General features: G+C 49.8%; 1 protein-coding gene across 1 annotated transcript; it reads right to left on the bottom strand.

Annotated features, from left to right (window-relative positions):
* Window positions 1-12963: 12963 nt before the first annotated feature.
* On the bottom strand, window positions 12964-16121 carry A4GNT (alpha-1,4-N-acetylglucosaminyltransferase). Its single transcript, XM_054638871.2, has 3 exons — window positions 16005-16121; window positions 14867-15316; window positions 12964-13575 (listed from the first exon to the last, which is right to left on the bottom strand). The coding sequence occupies exons 1-3, from the start codon at window positions 16119-16121 to the stop codon at window positions 12964-12966; spliced, it is 1179 nt and encodes a 392-aa protein (XP_054494846.1).
* Window positions 16122-17341: the final 1220 nt, after the last annotated feature.

Genomic DNA, 17341 nt, shown 5'->3' on the forward strand with positions numbered 1-17341 from the left:
TCACCAGGAGGAGGAAGGAGCACCTGGCAGGTGGTTGGAGGGAACAACCACCATTCAGAGGGGTCCTAAGAGCTTCCACCCACCTGCAGCTCAGGCTGGATTTTGGCCACCTGGGATAAACCCCTGTGGGATGTCAGTACTGACCCTCCCTTTTGTTCCAGCAAAGAACTTGGTTTAAGGACTTGATTTCAAAGGAGAAGAATTTCTTTTGCAGAGGTGGATCCTGTTCTATTTTAAAAACATTGCTACTCTTTTCCATGGTTTGTATCTCTCAGTATAAACTTAGATTTCCTGCCTCTTTTTTTTTGCCTGCTGGATTTTTTTTTTTTTTTGCTTAATTGTTTTGTTGGTTGTTGTTTTCTTTTTTTTACGTGAATATTAAAAAAAGATAAAATCTTAAAGACCAGAATCACAGTTTCCAGTTGTTCTCTTCTTGTCAAAATCATCAGCTCCAACCTTTTTGCTCAGCCAAAGCTCCCCAGCTTGTGTTCTACATGTTCTTGGGAGGAGTATGGACACAGATGGGTGGTAGAGGGAAAAAAGAAAAGCTTTTATTTCCTTATAAAAGTCACACAATGACAGAAAATTTCAGACAATCAGTTTAATAATTATTGGGGGACCCTGAATCAGTGATGAGATGGAGTCAGAGATCCTTGGTGGGACCCTGAGCTTGCTGAGGAGTAGAGTGCAGCAAGTTTCAGGGTAGAGATTAAACACTTCTGAACACTTCATTGTTCTTAGGAGGGCAGAAAAATTGTGGGTATGTTCTCAGGCTCCACTGGAAAGGGGCTGAAAAGCCCAGGAATGTTTAATTTAGATAGGAAACACATAAGTGGTGCTGAGGGAAAGGCACACAGTGGAATGTGAAAAGCAGGAAAGCACCCAGAAAAATTCGAAATGCAGGTTTACGGCTGAGTTAGAACTAAAAAAAATTCCCAAGGAAACAGCTTTGAAAGTTACATTTTATTTTTCTGCTACACAAATGATGTGACAAAGTCCCCGAGCCAGCTATCTCTCGGTCACACTTTGATGTGTGCAGGCGTGTAGATGACAAGATTAGGGCCAGGAGCCTTATGGGGAGCTGAGAGAGAGCTGTATCCAGGAATTCCTGCCCTCGCTGGGCTCCTAATCTCCCAGCATCAGTTTTCATTTCCTTGCCTCGGCCGAAAACTCGCAGGATGAAATATTTTAATGCGGTGAACTCCGCTGGAATAAAATCCCATTCCGGAGCAGAGAATCATTTATTTATGAGCCTGGTTGTGGCATAGCTACACTTGGTGTTACAGCTGCTCCTGTGTTTGTGGCCCTAAGGGACCTTATCTTGTTCTCAGCACCACGGAGGGTGGTGAACATCCTTGTTGGGAATGACAGCACCGGGAGAATCCTCACCCACAGCCATGGAACTGCAGCTCCTGCTGCTGGGAAAACTCAGGGTTTGGATGTAGAGCTGCTGGAGAGAGTCCAGGGGAGGCACCAGGGTGAGCAGAGGGATGGAGCAGCTCTGCTGGGAGGAAAGGCTGGCACAGCTGGGGCTGTTCAGCCTGGAGAAGAGACCAGGGGTGACCTCAGTGTGGCCCTCCAGTGCCTGAAGGAATCAACAGGGAAGATGGAGAGAGAATATTTGCCATGGGCAGTGACATGGAGTGACAGGACAAGGCTTCAGACTGAAAGAGGGGAGATTTATGTTGGATATACAGAAGAAATTCTTGGCTGTGAGGGTGTTGAGGCCCTGGCACAGGGTGCCCAGAGCAGCTGTGGCTGCTCCTGGATCCCTGGAAGTGTCCAAGGCCAGGCTGGACAGAGCTTGGAGCACCCTGGGATAGTGGGAGGTGTCCCTGCCCATGGCAGGGGTGGGAGCAAATGAACCTTAAGGTCCCTTCCAACCCAAACATTCCATGATTCTGTGATTCCTTGTCTTGGACACAGACCCAAGTATCCCCTTTTTGGCTGAGCTGATCCATCTAAGCCCTGAAAGCAAAATTATCTCCTTGGGAAATCTCTGTGTCTTTACTGAGGCCAAAGTTCCCTTTTCCAAGCTTTCCTCTCAGCCCAGCAGGCTAAAAAGCCATAATTGTGACACCCTAATTACTTTTGGACTTAGAGATCCAGAAGGTCACCCTGAGGATGACCCAGTGTCTTGGTGACAGCTCATTGTGTCTCAGTGCTGTTATTACAAACCCCTGAGCTGCATCCACAGCCCCCAGTGCAAAGGGAAGGGGGATGCTTGCCCAGGTGCTGCCTGGGGACCACCCTGGGGCCACCCACCCCAAACACAACCTCTGCCCCCCATACCATGCATTGCAGGGAGACCCTTCACCCTCAGGGATGTGAGTTTGGGCTCTGAAATCCATCAGTGGGGCTGGAGCTGCTGGCAGGAGCAGCACGTGTGGAGCACACAGCCCAAATCCCTCCTGCCTGGCTGTGGGTTGGGAGGAGCAGTTCCATATTTGCTGGGCTTGCTCAGCTCAGGAGGTTTGGGCCCCTGGGGTTGTTTGGCTGAGTAAAGCCTGGAAAAAAACAGGTCCCAGAGGCTGTAGAACATGTGGCCCCTGTGAGTAAATCCAGTGTTTCCAGCTGCTGTTCCTGGTGAGGGAGGGAAGAGAACACTCTCCCAGCTTCTATTTTGCCTTCATTGACCATAAACTGCAAGGGATGGATTTGGTAGCACTTGTAAAACCAAGGGAGATGAGTCAGGGAACTCATGAACAGTTGTTGGGGATTTGTTTCCATAAATTTGATCATCCTCTGAAAAATGCAATTCCCATTCAGACGAGCTAATTAAATCTAGGCTTGTCTAATAAAGCTGAGCCTGCAAAGGCTGGGTGCATTATCTGACAGCTCTGAACAGGCTCTTTCCAAGCCCCTGCAACATCTGGAGTGTGTGAGAGCACGCTGGATTTGCATGGAGCTTGACCAAGGGACAAACTGGAGCTACAAATTGGACTAGGAGATAAGAACTCTCCTGAAATCTATATGCAATTAAAAGCCCAATCGTCCTCCCTATAGTGACAAGGTTATTGCTTTTATAGAGTTGAACAGAGATGAATGAGTCTATGGATTAATGGCACTAAGATTTATGACACTGTGCTTGCCCCAAATATTATGGGAGAATAGCTCTCTGGGTGAGATATTCCAGCTGAATAAATTTGATAGGATTTTTATTTTCCTTTATTATTTTTTTTTTCAGCTTTGGGAGAACTGTGCTGCATTCAGAGCTTGTTAGTGCTGTGGGTTGAATATTTACTGATATTCCCTTGTATATTGATGATTTATAAAAGTATTGCCAGTAACAGGAGCCCATGAAGAAAAAGTCAATGGGAAAAACAAAACCTACAAACCCACTGATCTGTGTGATTTCTCCTTCATTTAATTGGCCAGATCTTTATCTTGCTGGTTCTGGGCTTTGCTTTTCTGTTCCCAGAGACTCCAGAGAGGATAAAGCCAAAGGAGTCACTTCTGGCAGGAGAAATGAGGTGGCAGCAATTGGTGGAGACCATGGAAACCCCTCTGTGCTGTGCTGAGCTAAACACTTACAAAATTAGGAGGAGGAAAAGAAAAACCTGTGGGATTTTAAGGGGAGCAGTTGGGAAGGGATGGAGTTACCCACCCAGGGCAGGGCAGAGGGGTGAGGACTGAGGGAAAACCATGCCCAGGGCAAACCAGGGGTGTGGGACAGGCCCTGCTCCTCCAAATCCCAGCAGGATGCAAGGACTGCATCATCCATCACTTAACAAAACTTTGGGAGTTGTTTTAAGCCAGGTTGAAGAGGGCTCAGAGCAAGTTTAGAGGAAGGTGTTCCCGGTGGTGGAACAAGATGGGCTTTAAGGTCCCTTCCAACCCAAACCACCCTGGGATTTTCTGACTTTGAGGCAAAGCCTCTGGGGGTTGAGCAGCAAGGACAGGGATGTGTTTCCCAGCCCATGGGCTGAGCCTGACCCACCACCCTGCAGCACCTGGGCTGGCAGGGCACAGCAACAGCGTGGATTTGATCCCAGCTTCCCATGGAACACGCTGGCTTACGATGCCCAGTGTGGAACAAAAGCTCTTTTCCCACATCTCATCTCCCTCACTGGTCAGAGGATGAGTGCCACTGTTGTACTTGCAGGGCTCCCAGATGAAGGGAGGAATGATGAATTTGACTCCATGTTCTCAGAAGACTAATTTACTATTTTATGATACTATAATGTATTAAAGAATACTAGACTAAACTATACTAAAGAATACAGAAAGGATACTTACAGAATGCTAAAAAGATAATAATGAAAATTCACGACTCCTTCCAGAGTCCCGGCACAGCTTGGCCCCAATTGGTCATTAAGTTAAAACAATTCACATGAAACCAATTAAACAATTACCTGTTGGTAAACAATGTCCAAACACATTCTAAAGCAGGCAAACACAGGAGAAACAAATCAGGTAATTATTGTTTTCCTTTTTCTCTGAGGCTTCTCAGCTTCCCAGGAGAAAATCCTGAGCAAAAGGATTTTTCCAGAAAATATGACAGTGACATGCCACCTTCCTCTTGGCACAAGGCTCTCAGCTATTTCTGGACATTCCTAAACTTAGGAGAAGTTTTCCCCCATTTTTCCACTACCATTGGTGTTTGAAGCTCACCTAAAGCACCTCAGGCAGGAAAACTGCCGGGAAATCCAACAGAAAAGTGATTTTTGCACTTGCTGGCAGCTGAATGAGCAGGCACCTGCCTTGGCACCAGGTTTGCCACGTCGACAAGGCAGAACAGCTCCTGCTTTCTGCCCTTTTCCTGCCTGTTTGCTCTTTGGGGCAGGAATTTGTTCTCCCATTAGTTTTGGATGGTGACAGCACCAGTGCCCAGCCAGGGTTTCCTGTCAGCCCCTCCATGGAACAAATTCTCACTGCCACCTGGAACTTTTTACAGGTAAAAAGGGTTTTTCTGCTTATTTGTGAACAGTTGTGCAGAAAACTTTTTCTTTTTTTCTTTTTTCAGAGGAATAAAGTTTGTTCTCCATGTTCTGCTCAGCCCCACTTGGGTGTATCCTGCTTCCTAATGTTAAAACCACCTGGAAATGTGGGAAATAAGGAAAGGTAAGAGTCTTAACCAGAAGTTTTCCAACCCACTCTTTTCCAGTGGGTTGGAAAAGAGAAGAGGCATTGAGTGCCAGTTTTCCTCTTTTGTCTTCTCAAATTCCATGCTTTGCAGAGACCAAGTTCATAAATGCACTGCTAGAAATGACCAAAATACAGACAGAATTAGGAAAATGAACTTAATTTACACAGATGAGCTCTGGAAGGGGTCAAGCTGACATTGTCATGTCCACAGTGCAAAGAATCATCCTTGGGGCTGGATTTCCCACTGATTCCAGAAGGAAAGAAGGGAGACACAGCAGCTGGGGCTGGGTTCTCTATCCAAGTGAGTTCAGGCCAGGTTCCTCCTGAGGCTTTTTCCATCACCTTCTGGAGCTTGGGCAGGGAGGAGAGTGAGGAATGAGGGGAAAGAGGAGAATGAGGAGAAGGGAAGCTGCTAAAGAATCAAGAATTGACAAGTGTGTGCAGTGTGGAGAGCTGCCCCAGCCTGTGGGATGCCACATCCCATGGGAAGGGGGCTGTGCCTGTGCTCCAAGGGTGTCCAGGGAGAGCTGCTGAGGCTCCAGAGCTCCTGGTACTATCGGCCCCTGTTATTGCTCATTATTACCGTGTGATGAAGGGAGAGGAGAAACCACACCTGGGAAATGTCATTTATCCCCCTCGGTGGCTGACCAGGCAGGGTCTCACCTCGGGAGAGCCCCAGCACTGGGGCTTCCCAAAAGGAGAGGCCAGAGCAGCCCTGGGGGGATGCAGGGCGGCTGCTGCTCGTTCCTGGTCCTGTGGCACCATCCAGTGGCTGCTGGCAGAGCGCTGGCACTTCCCCGTCCCCTCCCCGGCATCCCTGATCCACAGGGAAGGGCTCCGGGTCACTGCCGGCAGATATGGAGAGGCAGATTTGCTGGAGAGATCCGAGAAAGCAATTCCAAAAATCAGAGTCAAGAGGGGCAAACACCCTCGTTGCATCAGGACACCACACAGGAGACCATTCCTCGACTTCCATGGCTTGAAAATTGTCCCCAAATCCTCATTTTTATTTTATTTTGAATTTGCTCATGAATTTATTTCTATTTTCCCCTGTAATTTCAGGCCTGAAATTTCATTTTTATTGCGATAAGGAAAAATAAATATTCCCATTGTTTGTGCCAGGCCTTCCTTGGGTAAAATCCTTGTAAATATTTTTTTTTTCTGTGTAAGAAGCTATTTAATTCTGACACTGCCACCACTGTAATTACACCAATTTTCAGATTCTGTGCTGCTTTAGTGTGTACTTCTGAGCTTCATATGAGGGGATAGGGAGCTCTCTGCACAGAGTAGGGAGACAAAACAATTTCTGCTCCAGCTGGGCACCAAGGACAAATGATCCAAATCTCAGCCCAAGAGCACAAACACCGTGGGCTGGAGAGAGAAAAACAAGCAGGATGGGACTGCAGGGGCTAAAGCTGGAATGGGACAATGAACTGCAAGATGCAAATGGAGCAGAATTTATAAAAGTGAGAGACCCTGTGACCAGTTGTCCATTTTGTGACCATTTTGGTTCATCTTGGGTGCAGCCCTGGCTGGGCTCTTGTGCTGCCCAAGGTGGATCCATTGAGGCCTTTTAATAAATCCCTGCTTTATTCTTTAACTCTGTCCAGCCTCTGTTCTAGGTCAGCCTGCACAAGGCATCACCTCAGGTGGAGCAGAGCAGGGAATTCGTGCTCCTTGGGCTGCTGCTGGTGCCTCACCAGAACCTGGAGTCTCTTGCAGGTCCAAGGGGAAATTCTCTTCACCACCTGAGGCAGATGAGCCTGGTATTGTCTCCCCCAAGACAAGGCACAGCCCCTCAGCAGCACCACCCATCCCTCAGAGCATCCTTCGAGCTCCAAGACCTGTCCAGATCCCAGGGAAGATCCCTGACACCCATCATTGCCCAGCTATACATATCCCAAAATACAGCCCATGTTTGCTTTATGGAAGGGCTGCTGAAGAGTGGGTTTTGGGAATTTTCAGGCTGTGGGGTATGTGCAGCATTTTCTCTTGGGAAGTATTTACAGCTTAAGGGGGCTCTTGTGACCAGGAGTGTCCCGGGGATGTAAAATATGAGAAGTGAAGAGGGGGTGTGGGTCTGGCTTTGGGCACCTCTGCTGCCTCCCACACCCCCTCAGCATTCCCAAAAAATGTTCTAGGGAAAGGGGGATGTGCAGTGAAACAAACCCGGGAATGCGTCACAGACATGTTTTATGGAAAATCCTTTCCTTAGGATTTTTTCTCCTGAGAAGCTGAGAGGCCTCAGGAACAAAATGTAGACAATGATTATCTGCTGCTGTGGAATGCAACAGGTGCATCTGGGATTGGTCTCAGGTGGTTGTTTCTCATTAATGGCCAATCACAGTCAGCTGGCTCAGACTCTCTGAGAGTCACAAGCTTTTGTTTTCATTCCTGTCCATTCCTTTCTTTTCCTTTCAAGCCTTCTGATGAAATCCTTTCTTCTATTCTTTCAGTATAGTTTTAATGTATCATTTTCTTTTTATATAATATATATCATAAAATAATAAACCAGCCTTCTGAAACATGGAGTCAAGATTCTCATCTCTTCCCTCATCCTGAGACCACTGTGAACACCACCACGGGAGATGCTCCTTAAAAACATCTCCAGGAAACATTCACGGGGAAAATCATGGAGTCACTGCTTTTGTCTTTGTGCTTTTGGAGCAGAAGCGCTGCCCTGCGGTGGAGCAGGGGCGGGTGGAGCTGCCCGTGTCCCTGCAGGGGCTCTGCTCGGTGCTAGGTGGTGGTGTTGCATCGCCGGCAGCTCGGGAATGCTCGCAGCAACAGCTGCTCCATGGGCTTGGACGGCGAATGTCCCCTTGAAATCCCCATGCCAGGGTCCTCCACGCCCTCAGGGAGAAGGAGCCCGGGGTAATTTAGCCCAGGAAAGGCTGCTGCAGAGGCAGAGCAGGAGCAGGGAGGACATTCTGCCCCTGTACTCAGCACAGGTGAGGGCACACCCTGAGAGCTGTGTCCAGTTCTGGGCACTCAGTTTGGGAAGGACATTGGGACACTCGAGTGTGTCCAGGGGAGGCAACGAGGATGGTGAGGGGTTGGGAACACAAATCCTGTGAGGAACCCCTGAGGGAGCTGGGGGTGTTCAGCCTGGAGAAGAGGAGGCTCAGAGGTGCCCTTATTGCTCTCTACACCTTCCTGAGGGGAGGCTGTAGTCAGCTGGGGTTGGTCTCTGACAGAACCAGAGGACACAGTCTCAAGCTACATCAGGGAAGGTACAGGTTGGATATCAGGAAAAAGTTTTTCACCCAAAGAATAATAAAGTACTGGAGTGCTCTGCCCAGTGAGGTGGCAGAATCACCATCTCTGGATGTGTTTAAAAAAGCCTGGACATGGCACTTGGTGCTATAGCCTAGTTGAGGTGTCATAGGTTGGACTCAATCTTAGAGGTCTCTCCCAAACTCATTAATCTGTGATTCTGTGATTTGCTGGAGGGACCCTGAAAAGCAGCCTCAGAGGTGGGAGCAGGGAAGTGAATTCCCTGTGTGACCCTGTGCTTCTGCCTCCACCATCCCACCTGCCTCTCGAGGGGGATTTTTCCAGATGGGTGGGTTTTTACTGCTGCTTGGGGTGCTCTCCAAATTAAAAAAATCCACTTAGGAGCAGTTATTGTGTCCTTGGAGCAGCTCAGGGCTGGTGGCACTGGAAGGACAGACATACCCTGTTGACCCACAGGCTCTCCAGCACATCCTCCTGCATGGGGTGGCACTGCCCCTGCATGGGGTGGCACTGCTCAATGTCCCTGGATGGGGTGGCACTGCCCCTGCATGGGGTGGCACTGCTCAATGTCCCTGGATGGGGTGGCACTGCTCCAGGATGGGGTGGCACTGCTCAATGCTCCTGGATGGTGTGGCGCTGCTCCATGATGGGGTGGCACCGCTCCTGGAGGTTTGGGTTTCTCTGCAGGGCTTTCAGCATCTTCTCTGTTGGTCCTCCCTGAGGTGGGTGCTGGTACCAGCAAGGACTGGGCAGGGGTTGGGGGGACCGTTCTCCCCCTGGGTGGGTCCCAGCAGTCCCAGAGCTGCTACATCCCTCACAAAGGAGCAACTTCCTCCCCTGATTGGATTAATTCCTGCCCACAGCTTTCCCAAAATCCCAGCCAGGGCCCAGCAGCCTTTCCCAGGGAAGTGCTGGTGATGGAGCTGCCCAGCCAAGAGCATCAGGGGCTTCATCCCCCCTGTGCCCCCAGCAGCTCTGCCCAGCACTACCCCATCACCATCCCTGAGCCCAAAGCCAGCTTCATCCTGGTGCTCTGGGGACAAGGATGGTCCCAGCTCTGGCACCACCTGAAGGATCTTCATCAGCACCACTTTGGTCACCTCCTGGGTCCCTGCAGGGAGAAAAGGCCTGTGAGGGGCAAAGAGGAGCTGAGGCCCCAGCATGGAGCCCCAAGTCCTGGTGAAGCCCTGCTTTTCCTATATGGAAAGCATGGACACAACTGTCCTTTGGGGATGGCACCAGCCCTTGGAGAACAACCTCTGACTGTCACCGTCATATTTTCTGAAAAATCCCCTTTCCCAGGATTCTTCTCCTGGGAAGCTGAGAAGGCTCAGAGAAAAAGGAAAACAATGATATTTCATTTGCTTCTCCTGTGTCTTGCTGCTTTGGAATGTGGTTGGAGATTGTTCATCCAACGTGTGAATTGTTTTTACTTAATGGCCAATGAGGGCCAAGCTGTTTTGGACTCTGGAGAGAGTCACGAGTTTTCATTATTATCTTTTAGTCTTCTTTCTGTATCCTTTCTCTATTCTTTAGTATAGTTTAGTTTAGTAATCTTTAATATAATATGAATCATAAAATAAGAAATTAGCCTTCTAAGAACATGGAGTTAGATTCATCATTCCTCCTTTCAACGGGGGTCTCAGAAAATACCACATCTGACCTCAAGGCCACTCGCTGGAGGATGTCAAAGGGGTCACAATGCCCCACCTTGGGTATTTGCCAACAGCCAGCCCTGGTTTAGGACTGGTTTTATTTTCTGCCTGCATTAGGGAGCAGAAATCCCCTTTTCCTTCCCCTGGACTGCAGTGAAGGATCCACAGCAGGCCCAAGATCCGTGTTTGTATGCAGATAACCATTGGCATAGCTTGAAGGAGGCAAGCTGTGAAACTTGCTGGAAATCTCATGGAAATCTCATTCCTCTGGGATCTGGCTGTGATGCCAAGGGACAATTTTGGTTTGTGAACTGTGCTGGCAGTGGAAGGACTGGAAGTGTCCAGTCCATGGCTCACGTGAGGGGAAGCACAGCCAGATCCCTGCAGGGACTCCATGGCTGTTAGAGAGGGACACAGAGAAGAGACAGTGCTCTGAAGGGATGGAAGTTATGAAAAATGTAACTATCTTCAAATTTATTCACTTCAAAATGCCATCATTACCTTCAGCTTTGTTTGCTGAGAGCAGTTGGATCTGTACAGAAACAGACTGGGCATCACAGATAATTTTTGGTAATTTTTTGGCAATTTTTCCTCTCTCTGCAGAATATTATTATTAAATGCATTAAAAACCAGAGCAGTAAAGAGCAGATTGAGCACTGAGATTCCCCGAGAGCTGTGTCCCTTCAGCTGGCCATACCTGAGAGGGGCCAGCTCAGAGCCTTTCCTTCCCACACACACTCCCCTGGCCATCAGGTGCCATCCTGTCACACCCATGTGTCACTCAGATCTGATGACAAGGAAAAGATGCTCTCAACTGGAATTTAAAGCCTTGCTCTGATGGATGACACCCCAGTGGGTGACTCCTGCTGACAATATTCATGTGATACTTTGTGTTTAATGAGTGCCAAATAGAGTAAAACATCACAGGATGGGCTTGAAATGGGGCTTGAAATTAGGCTTAGTCTAAACTCAGCAAATATTTTAAGGCTGCTTAGAGTTAAACATCTGCTTAAATGCTCTTAATGAGCCAAGGACTCTTTTTTCCCCCCCATTATGATTATTATTTCCCTTGTCTTCTTTTCTTGGGATGTTTGTGGCCTAGGGCTGCTGCCCAGGATGGGAGCTGAGGCAAAAATGGAATGAGAAGGTGAGAATGTGACAAAATGGGTTTGCAGCCACCTCTTCCCCTCACCAGCCAGGAAAGCTCTCTGGATTTTTATTCATCACTGGGATGTCTTCCCAAGGGCAGAAGATGTGCCACAAGGTACAGAGTCTGCTGCTGACAATTTTGGGTTTTCCTACTGGCCATGATAGGACATAACTTGGGTCATTTCTGGTGTTATTTCCCTCAATAATTTAATCATGGAATCCCAGACTGGTTTGGGCTGAAGAGGACCTTAAAGCCCATCCCATTCCACCCCCTGCCATGGGCAGGGACATCTTCCACTGTCCCAGGGTGCTCCAAGCCCTGCCCAACCTTGTGGGTTTCTTGTGGCCATGGGCACAGTCTCATCCATGCTCAGAGAGTAGATTCAGATGGGATATTGGGAAGAAATTGTTCCCTGTGAGGGTGGTGAGGCCCTGGCACAGGGTGCCCAGATCCCTGTGGCTGCCCTGGATCCCTTGGAAGTGTCCAAGGCCAGGTTGGATGGGGCTTGGAGTGACCTGGGACAGTGGAAGGTGTCCTGAGCTGAGAGCAGACATCCACAAAGCAGATGCTCCCAGAATTGCCTGGATGTGGGTCCATCTCTATCCACAGGCATGTCCTGGAGGGCACAGGAGGGGTGAGGACACGGGAAAACATTCCTTCATGTCAGCCTTCTGCTCCAACAATCACCAGGACTCAGCTTGGCACCACCTGCCTTACACTGGAGTGACTTTAGGGGAACACAGGGCAAGGAGGAGCCCCTTGCCCAAACACAGGAGCACACAAACCCTGTGTGCAGAGGGCACCCTTGTCCTGCTGAACCCCAAATTCTGAGCTGCAGCCAGCTCAGCGGCTGCTGTGTTTGCAGGAGATAGCATTGTGCACACGGCAAACATTGGATGACGGGGACTGATCCCCACCTTTCTGCTCCTGAGTTAAAACCAGCTGTTCAGAGAGACTCAGCAGAGATCTGCAAGCTGGGCTTCTCTTTAGGGAATTGGGTGGATTGGCATTCTCCTGGGAAGGAGAGTATCTGGAAGGGGATTGCTCACTGGGAGCCCTGTTGGGATTAAATGGGATTTTTGCACAGCTGGACATGGGTGACCACCTCATGTCCATTGGAATCCATTTATTTAAGAGGCATTTGGGAACCTGGAGGACCATCCCTATCCTTCCTTGGTGTCTCAGCATCCCCTTTCCAGGCACACTTTCTACAGCCAGGATTCACCTGGGAGGATGGGGCAGAGCAGCCACTTCCTGGCAAAACACAAAGTAAAAGTGTGGGAGCACAAACATTTGGAAAATGTGACTCATTTTTCAGGGAGAAGTGAGCTCAGAGGTGTGGTGAACTCTTTTGTTTTCACTCTGAAAGTCCCTCTCAAAAACGTAGGGTGTAAAGTCCATGTGAGGAAAACACCAGGAAAAGACGCTGGTTTGAGTTTCTCCTCTTTTGCCCCAGAGGCTCCAGTCCAACGTCTCTTGTGCTTCCAACTTCTCTGACGTGGGAAGCTGCCACTAGTTCCAAGAGGAGCAGAGACAACATTTCTCCTGGGAGGCCACCCCTCTCTTTAGGAACTTTTCCCTTGGAGAAGCTTGTGAACAGGCTCAAAGTCTGTCAGATACGGGAAGGTTTGGTGCATGAGCACCTATCAGGAAACAGAACTGAGGCAAAGGAGTCCTTGGAGGCTACATCTGATGGATACCCACCACCATCCTCAGCATCCCAAGGGAATAGGAATGGTGGTCATGGAAAGTTCTTTCTTTCTCCTACGAAGCCGGATACCGACTGAGTGGGGATTGTGTTTGGCTGGAAGGATCACCCCTCCTTGCTCCATGTCACTCAACCTCCTCAGGGTCTGGGAGATCCCTGCGCTTGGCATTCTGGATCAGGTCCTCGTAGGTGCTGGGGCAGTAGGTTTTGTAGAGGTTCTCAGCCAGGGTGTTGCTGCCCGCCACCACGACCTTGCGGTTGCGGTTCATGAAGTTCCAGAGGTGCAGAGCATAGGAGTGGTTGAAATTGGGGCTTTTATCCCACACCTGGTAGTACCGGCTCCAGGCTGGGTACGGGATGGGGTAGAAACGCTGCGGGTTGAGGAAGGAGATGTTCTGGCAGCTGTGGTCCTCGGTGCCCTGGAAATCCGTCAGGTTGCAGAGCGTTTTGAGCATCCTGGTCATCAAGAAGGGGCCCTGGTTGCCCCAGATGTTGCCGTTGTACTTGAGGACGAAGTTCTCCATGCAGTCCCAGATGAACTTGTGGCGGGCGGGGAAGCCGAAGATGCCGTTGCTGGAGAAGCGCGACTTCTGCGCGGCCAGGAAGCTCTGCTGGGGAATGGGCCGGATGGAGATGACATCCGTGTCCATGTAGATGCCCCCGTACTTCCAGATGAGCGCCAGTCTGCTGGCGTCAGAGCTGACGTGCACCCAGTTCTTCTCCTGCTCCGGGACCACCTGAGGAGGGGGAAAGGTGAGATGTGATGCCACAGGCAGGGAACGGATCCAAGCCATCCACAGGCACCTTAAACCCTCACTGCAAACCCTCATGGTGGCAAATGTCACTGACAGCTCTGGATGCCTCCAGCCACTGGATTTACTGTGATAAGATAAGGAGCAGAGTGTGACCGTGTTCACAGGGGTCTTAGGATGAGGGAAGAGACGAGGATCTGACTCCATGTTTCAGAAGGCTGATTTATTATTTTATGATATACATTATATTAAAACTATACTAAAAGAATAGAAGAAAGGATTTCATCAGAAGGCTGGCTAAGAATAGAAAAAGAAGGAATGATAACAAAGGCTCTGTCTTGGACTCTCTGTCTGAGCCAGCTGGGCTGTGATTGGCCATTAATTAGAAACAACCACATGAGCCCAATCCCAGATGCACCTGTTGCATTCCACAGCAGCAGATAACCATTGGTTACATTTTGTTCCTAAGGCCTCTCAGCTTCTCAAGAGGGAAAATCCTAAGGAGAGGATTTTTCATAAAAGATGTGTGTGACAGCAGAACAGTGCTTTGTTAGCATTAGCAATGCAGGAACGTTTCCCAGGTGGTTTGATGGCACCTACAGTGTTAACCCAATGCCACCGTGAGTCATTCCCCGCTATTTCAGAGGGACACAACCCACTTAACACACTCCCAGATCCCTCCCAGCTCTTTGAACCAGGCTGGAGGCTTTTCATTGGCATTTGTTGGCATTTGGAGTAATTTTTTCTCAGGATAAGAAAGACTTCAGAGGAAATCTGCCTGCCCTGCCCAAGCAGTTTGACCAAAGCTACGTGTGGGAAGTTTGCCCGAGGAGCTTTTTCCAGGGTGGAGCTCACCAGATCCCACTTTGGCTTTGCATGTTGCTGCTACAGAACCTGAAATCTCTCCCCTATCTCTTATCTCCTGCAGGCTCTGTCAGAGTGAGGCAAGTCTATCAAGTGCTCAGGCAGCACATTTTGTTCAACCAGCTTCTGTTGGGGAAGATTATTAAGGCTGTTTTCTCAAAACACGTCTGCAATCTATTTTTACCAATGTTCCCTTTGCCAAAAAAATCCGATTCTCCAGATAAGGCCAATCACGTATGCCATAAACAGAGAGATGAATGTACAGCAGAACGCGGCCAAAATGAATCTGTTCCCAACCAAAACAATGAAAGTCACTAATTTCACACAGTCCTGCATTCCTCATTCCTTTTAAAGCCTTTTCCCACCCCTTGTTATAACTTTTTTCCTGTTTTCCACTTGTTTTAATGCTCACCTGGTTGTACCACTGGAGCAGAGGGGTCTCCTGGAAGACGGTTTCCATCTGGAGAGGGAAAAGGAAGACATTCTTCATGGAAGACAAGAGGGAGAAGGCTGCATAGCTGGTGTTCATGTCCAGGGCTGTCTCGTTGTTGAGCCCCCTCATGAAGAGGATGATGGGCCTGTCCTGGTAGATGCGGGCAGCGGATTCCACGGAGCACGACACCAGCGGGGGCGGCTCCAGGCGCTCCGTCGTCTCCAGGAAAATGATGCTTTTGCCAAGGTTCAGCACCTGCTCAGGCGTCAGGTACTGCTGGGCCATGGGCAAGTAGGAGAAGACACAGCTGGACAAGAGGGAGATCTCGTACAAAATGCCCGAGACAAAGCAGAAACAGAGGCATATCTGAATTTTCCTCAACATTCTTTCTTTCCTGGAGCGTTTGGGGGCATGCCTCCGACATGGGTGCTAAGGAGAGACAAGGGACAGCAAAAGGAGGAGCCAGTTATTGCTCAGCAGGACTGGGAAATGGAAGGATGAGGCTTTGGAGAGTGAAGGGTGAAGGCAGTTTGGTGACAGGCCTGGTAACAATCCCTCTGTAGGTACAGAGGGCTCTTCCCCTCAGGATGAAGATCTGGGGTCCCACCTCCTTGGCCCCAGCCTGGCAGGGGGAACCAGGAGAGGTCTTGGAGAAGGGATGGGCACCTGTGTCCCATGGTGCAGGCATGGGCTTGGCAGAGAGGGAAGGATGCAGGCAGAGCAGTGGGAAGGGTCACCATGGCAAGGCAAGGAGCCCCAAGACCATCCCTGAGGCAGACTGGCATGGGAAACTGTTCCCAAGCCCTGCAGTGCCATTCCAACACGTGCTTGTACCAGGGAATCTGTGGAGCCAAATGTGCCCGTGGAATTAGGTGCCCAAGGAGGCTGTGAGTGTCACAGGGGGAAGGCTGTGATTTCAGTTTGAGGTCTGTCACCCAAAGCTAAAACATCAGCATGCCAAAGGCCTTTTCCCAATCCATCCCTTCTGCTGACACTTCAGCCATGAGGGGTGAGAGGGATTTGTGTCCTGCAGGGATGGAGTCTTGTGTTGGACCAGAGAGAAGCAGATGAGGGTAGAAAGCAGATGGTTTCTTACAAGGAAGGAATTATGACCTACCTGGATTATAGTCCTGACAAATCTACATTTCCAGCACCTTTTCTTGCCCTGGCGGTGACTGTTGGGCTCCTGCAAAGCCCAGCTCCCTGGTGAGGACACCCAAACCTTCTGGAGCATGCAAAGGGATTTCTGGAGGTACCAGAATGCTGCACAAAGGAAAACCAGCTCTGCTGCTGGCTCAGCCTCAGTCCCAGGAAAGGTGTGAGAGCCACCTAAAAGGACAAAGAAGGCCATGTTTGGTGAGACCCAAAAGGACAAAGAAGGGCCATGTTTGGTGAGACCCAAAAGGACAAAGAAGGCCATGTTTGGTGAGACCCAAAAGGACAAAGAAGGGCCATGTTTGGCGAGACCCACCTTGTGCCTGGCACAGCTCCCCCTCCCAGTCCCAGCAGCACATGAGGCCATACAGCCACAGGGAGTTCCTGCTGGTAAGAGGCAGGATGGAAGGGGATCTGCCCTGCACTGTCTGGTGACACAAGGAAATTCCCTCCTGAGATGACACCTGGTTGCACCTGAGTGGCCCTGCAGGAGCCAGGGTCCAGTGGAGGGAACATACCTGGAATGACAACCCAGTGTCCAAGAGGCCCTGAAAGTGCCCAGAGCTTGATTGATTGAAGGGAATGGCAGGAAACACAGCTCTGTGTGCTGGGATAATTAATGAGCCTCATTCCATGTCACCCTTCCAGCATACAGATAAGTCTGAAGCGGAGCAAACCCCATGGAAATTCCCTGCCAGTGCTGAGCTTGTGCTTGGAGCTGTGGCAGCTCCTGATCCATTTCTCAGAGCTGGATCTCATCAAATTAAATATTAAAGCAGTGACTGTTCCCATCAGTGCTGCTCCCCATGCTGAATAACAGATTTTGTTGTTTTCCATTCCAGATGCACAGGGTTTCTCATCATATCCTAGGTTCCCAGGACAGCACAGGAGTTTGGGAAGAAATTCTTGGGTGTGAGGGTGGGGAGGCCCTGGCACAGGTTGCCCAGGGAAGCTGTGGCTGCCCCTGGATCCCTGGGAGTGCTCAAGGCCAGGTTGGAGCAATCTAGGATAGCGGAAGGTGTCGCTGCCTATAGCAGGGGTGGAACTGGATGAGCTTTAAGCTCCCCTCCAACCCAAACCTTTCTGGGATTCCATATTCTATGTTAATTTTTCCAGTCCCATTCCCAGGTTCTCTCATTGTCCCTGCACTCTGCTGTGAGTGGCAGCCCCTGGGGCCTCCCTGCAGATATGGAATTTGAGCGGAAGAAGGGAATGGAGAGCAAATATCCGCGGTTTGGAAGGGCCACGTTCCCGAGCCTGCAGATAAGGCAGCCCCGTGGGGCTCAGGTGGAACACACA

The sequence above is a fragment of the Agelaius phoeniceus genome, chromosome 10, assembly GCF_051311805.1.
Source record: "Agelaius phoeniceus isolate bAgePho1 chromosome 10, bAgePho1.hap1, whole genome shotgun sequence".
Classification (NCBI taxonomy): domain Eukaryota; kingdom Metazoa; phylum Chordata; class Aves; order Passeriformes; family Icteridae; genus Agelaius; species Agelaius phoeniceus.

Excerpts from the sequence above, each read along its gene's own strand:
- A4GNT (XM_054638871.2), bottom strand. The coding sequence starts at position 16,121 with ATGCTCCAGAAGGTTTGGGTGTCCTCACCAGGGAGCTGGGCTTTGCAG. Across the intron at positions 15,317-16,004 it reads TTGTCAGGACTATAATCCAG|CACCCATGTCGGAGGCATGC; the intron begins GTAGGTCATAAT and ends GTCTCTCCTTAG. Across the intron at positions 13,576-14,866 it reads TGCTCCAGTGGTACAACCAG|GTGGTCCCGGAGCAGGAGAA; the intron begins GTGAGCATTAAA and ends CCCCCTCCTCAG.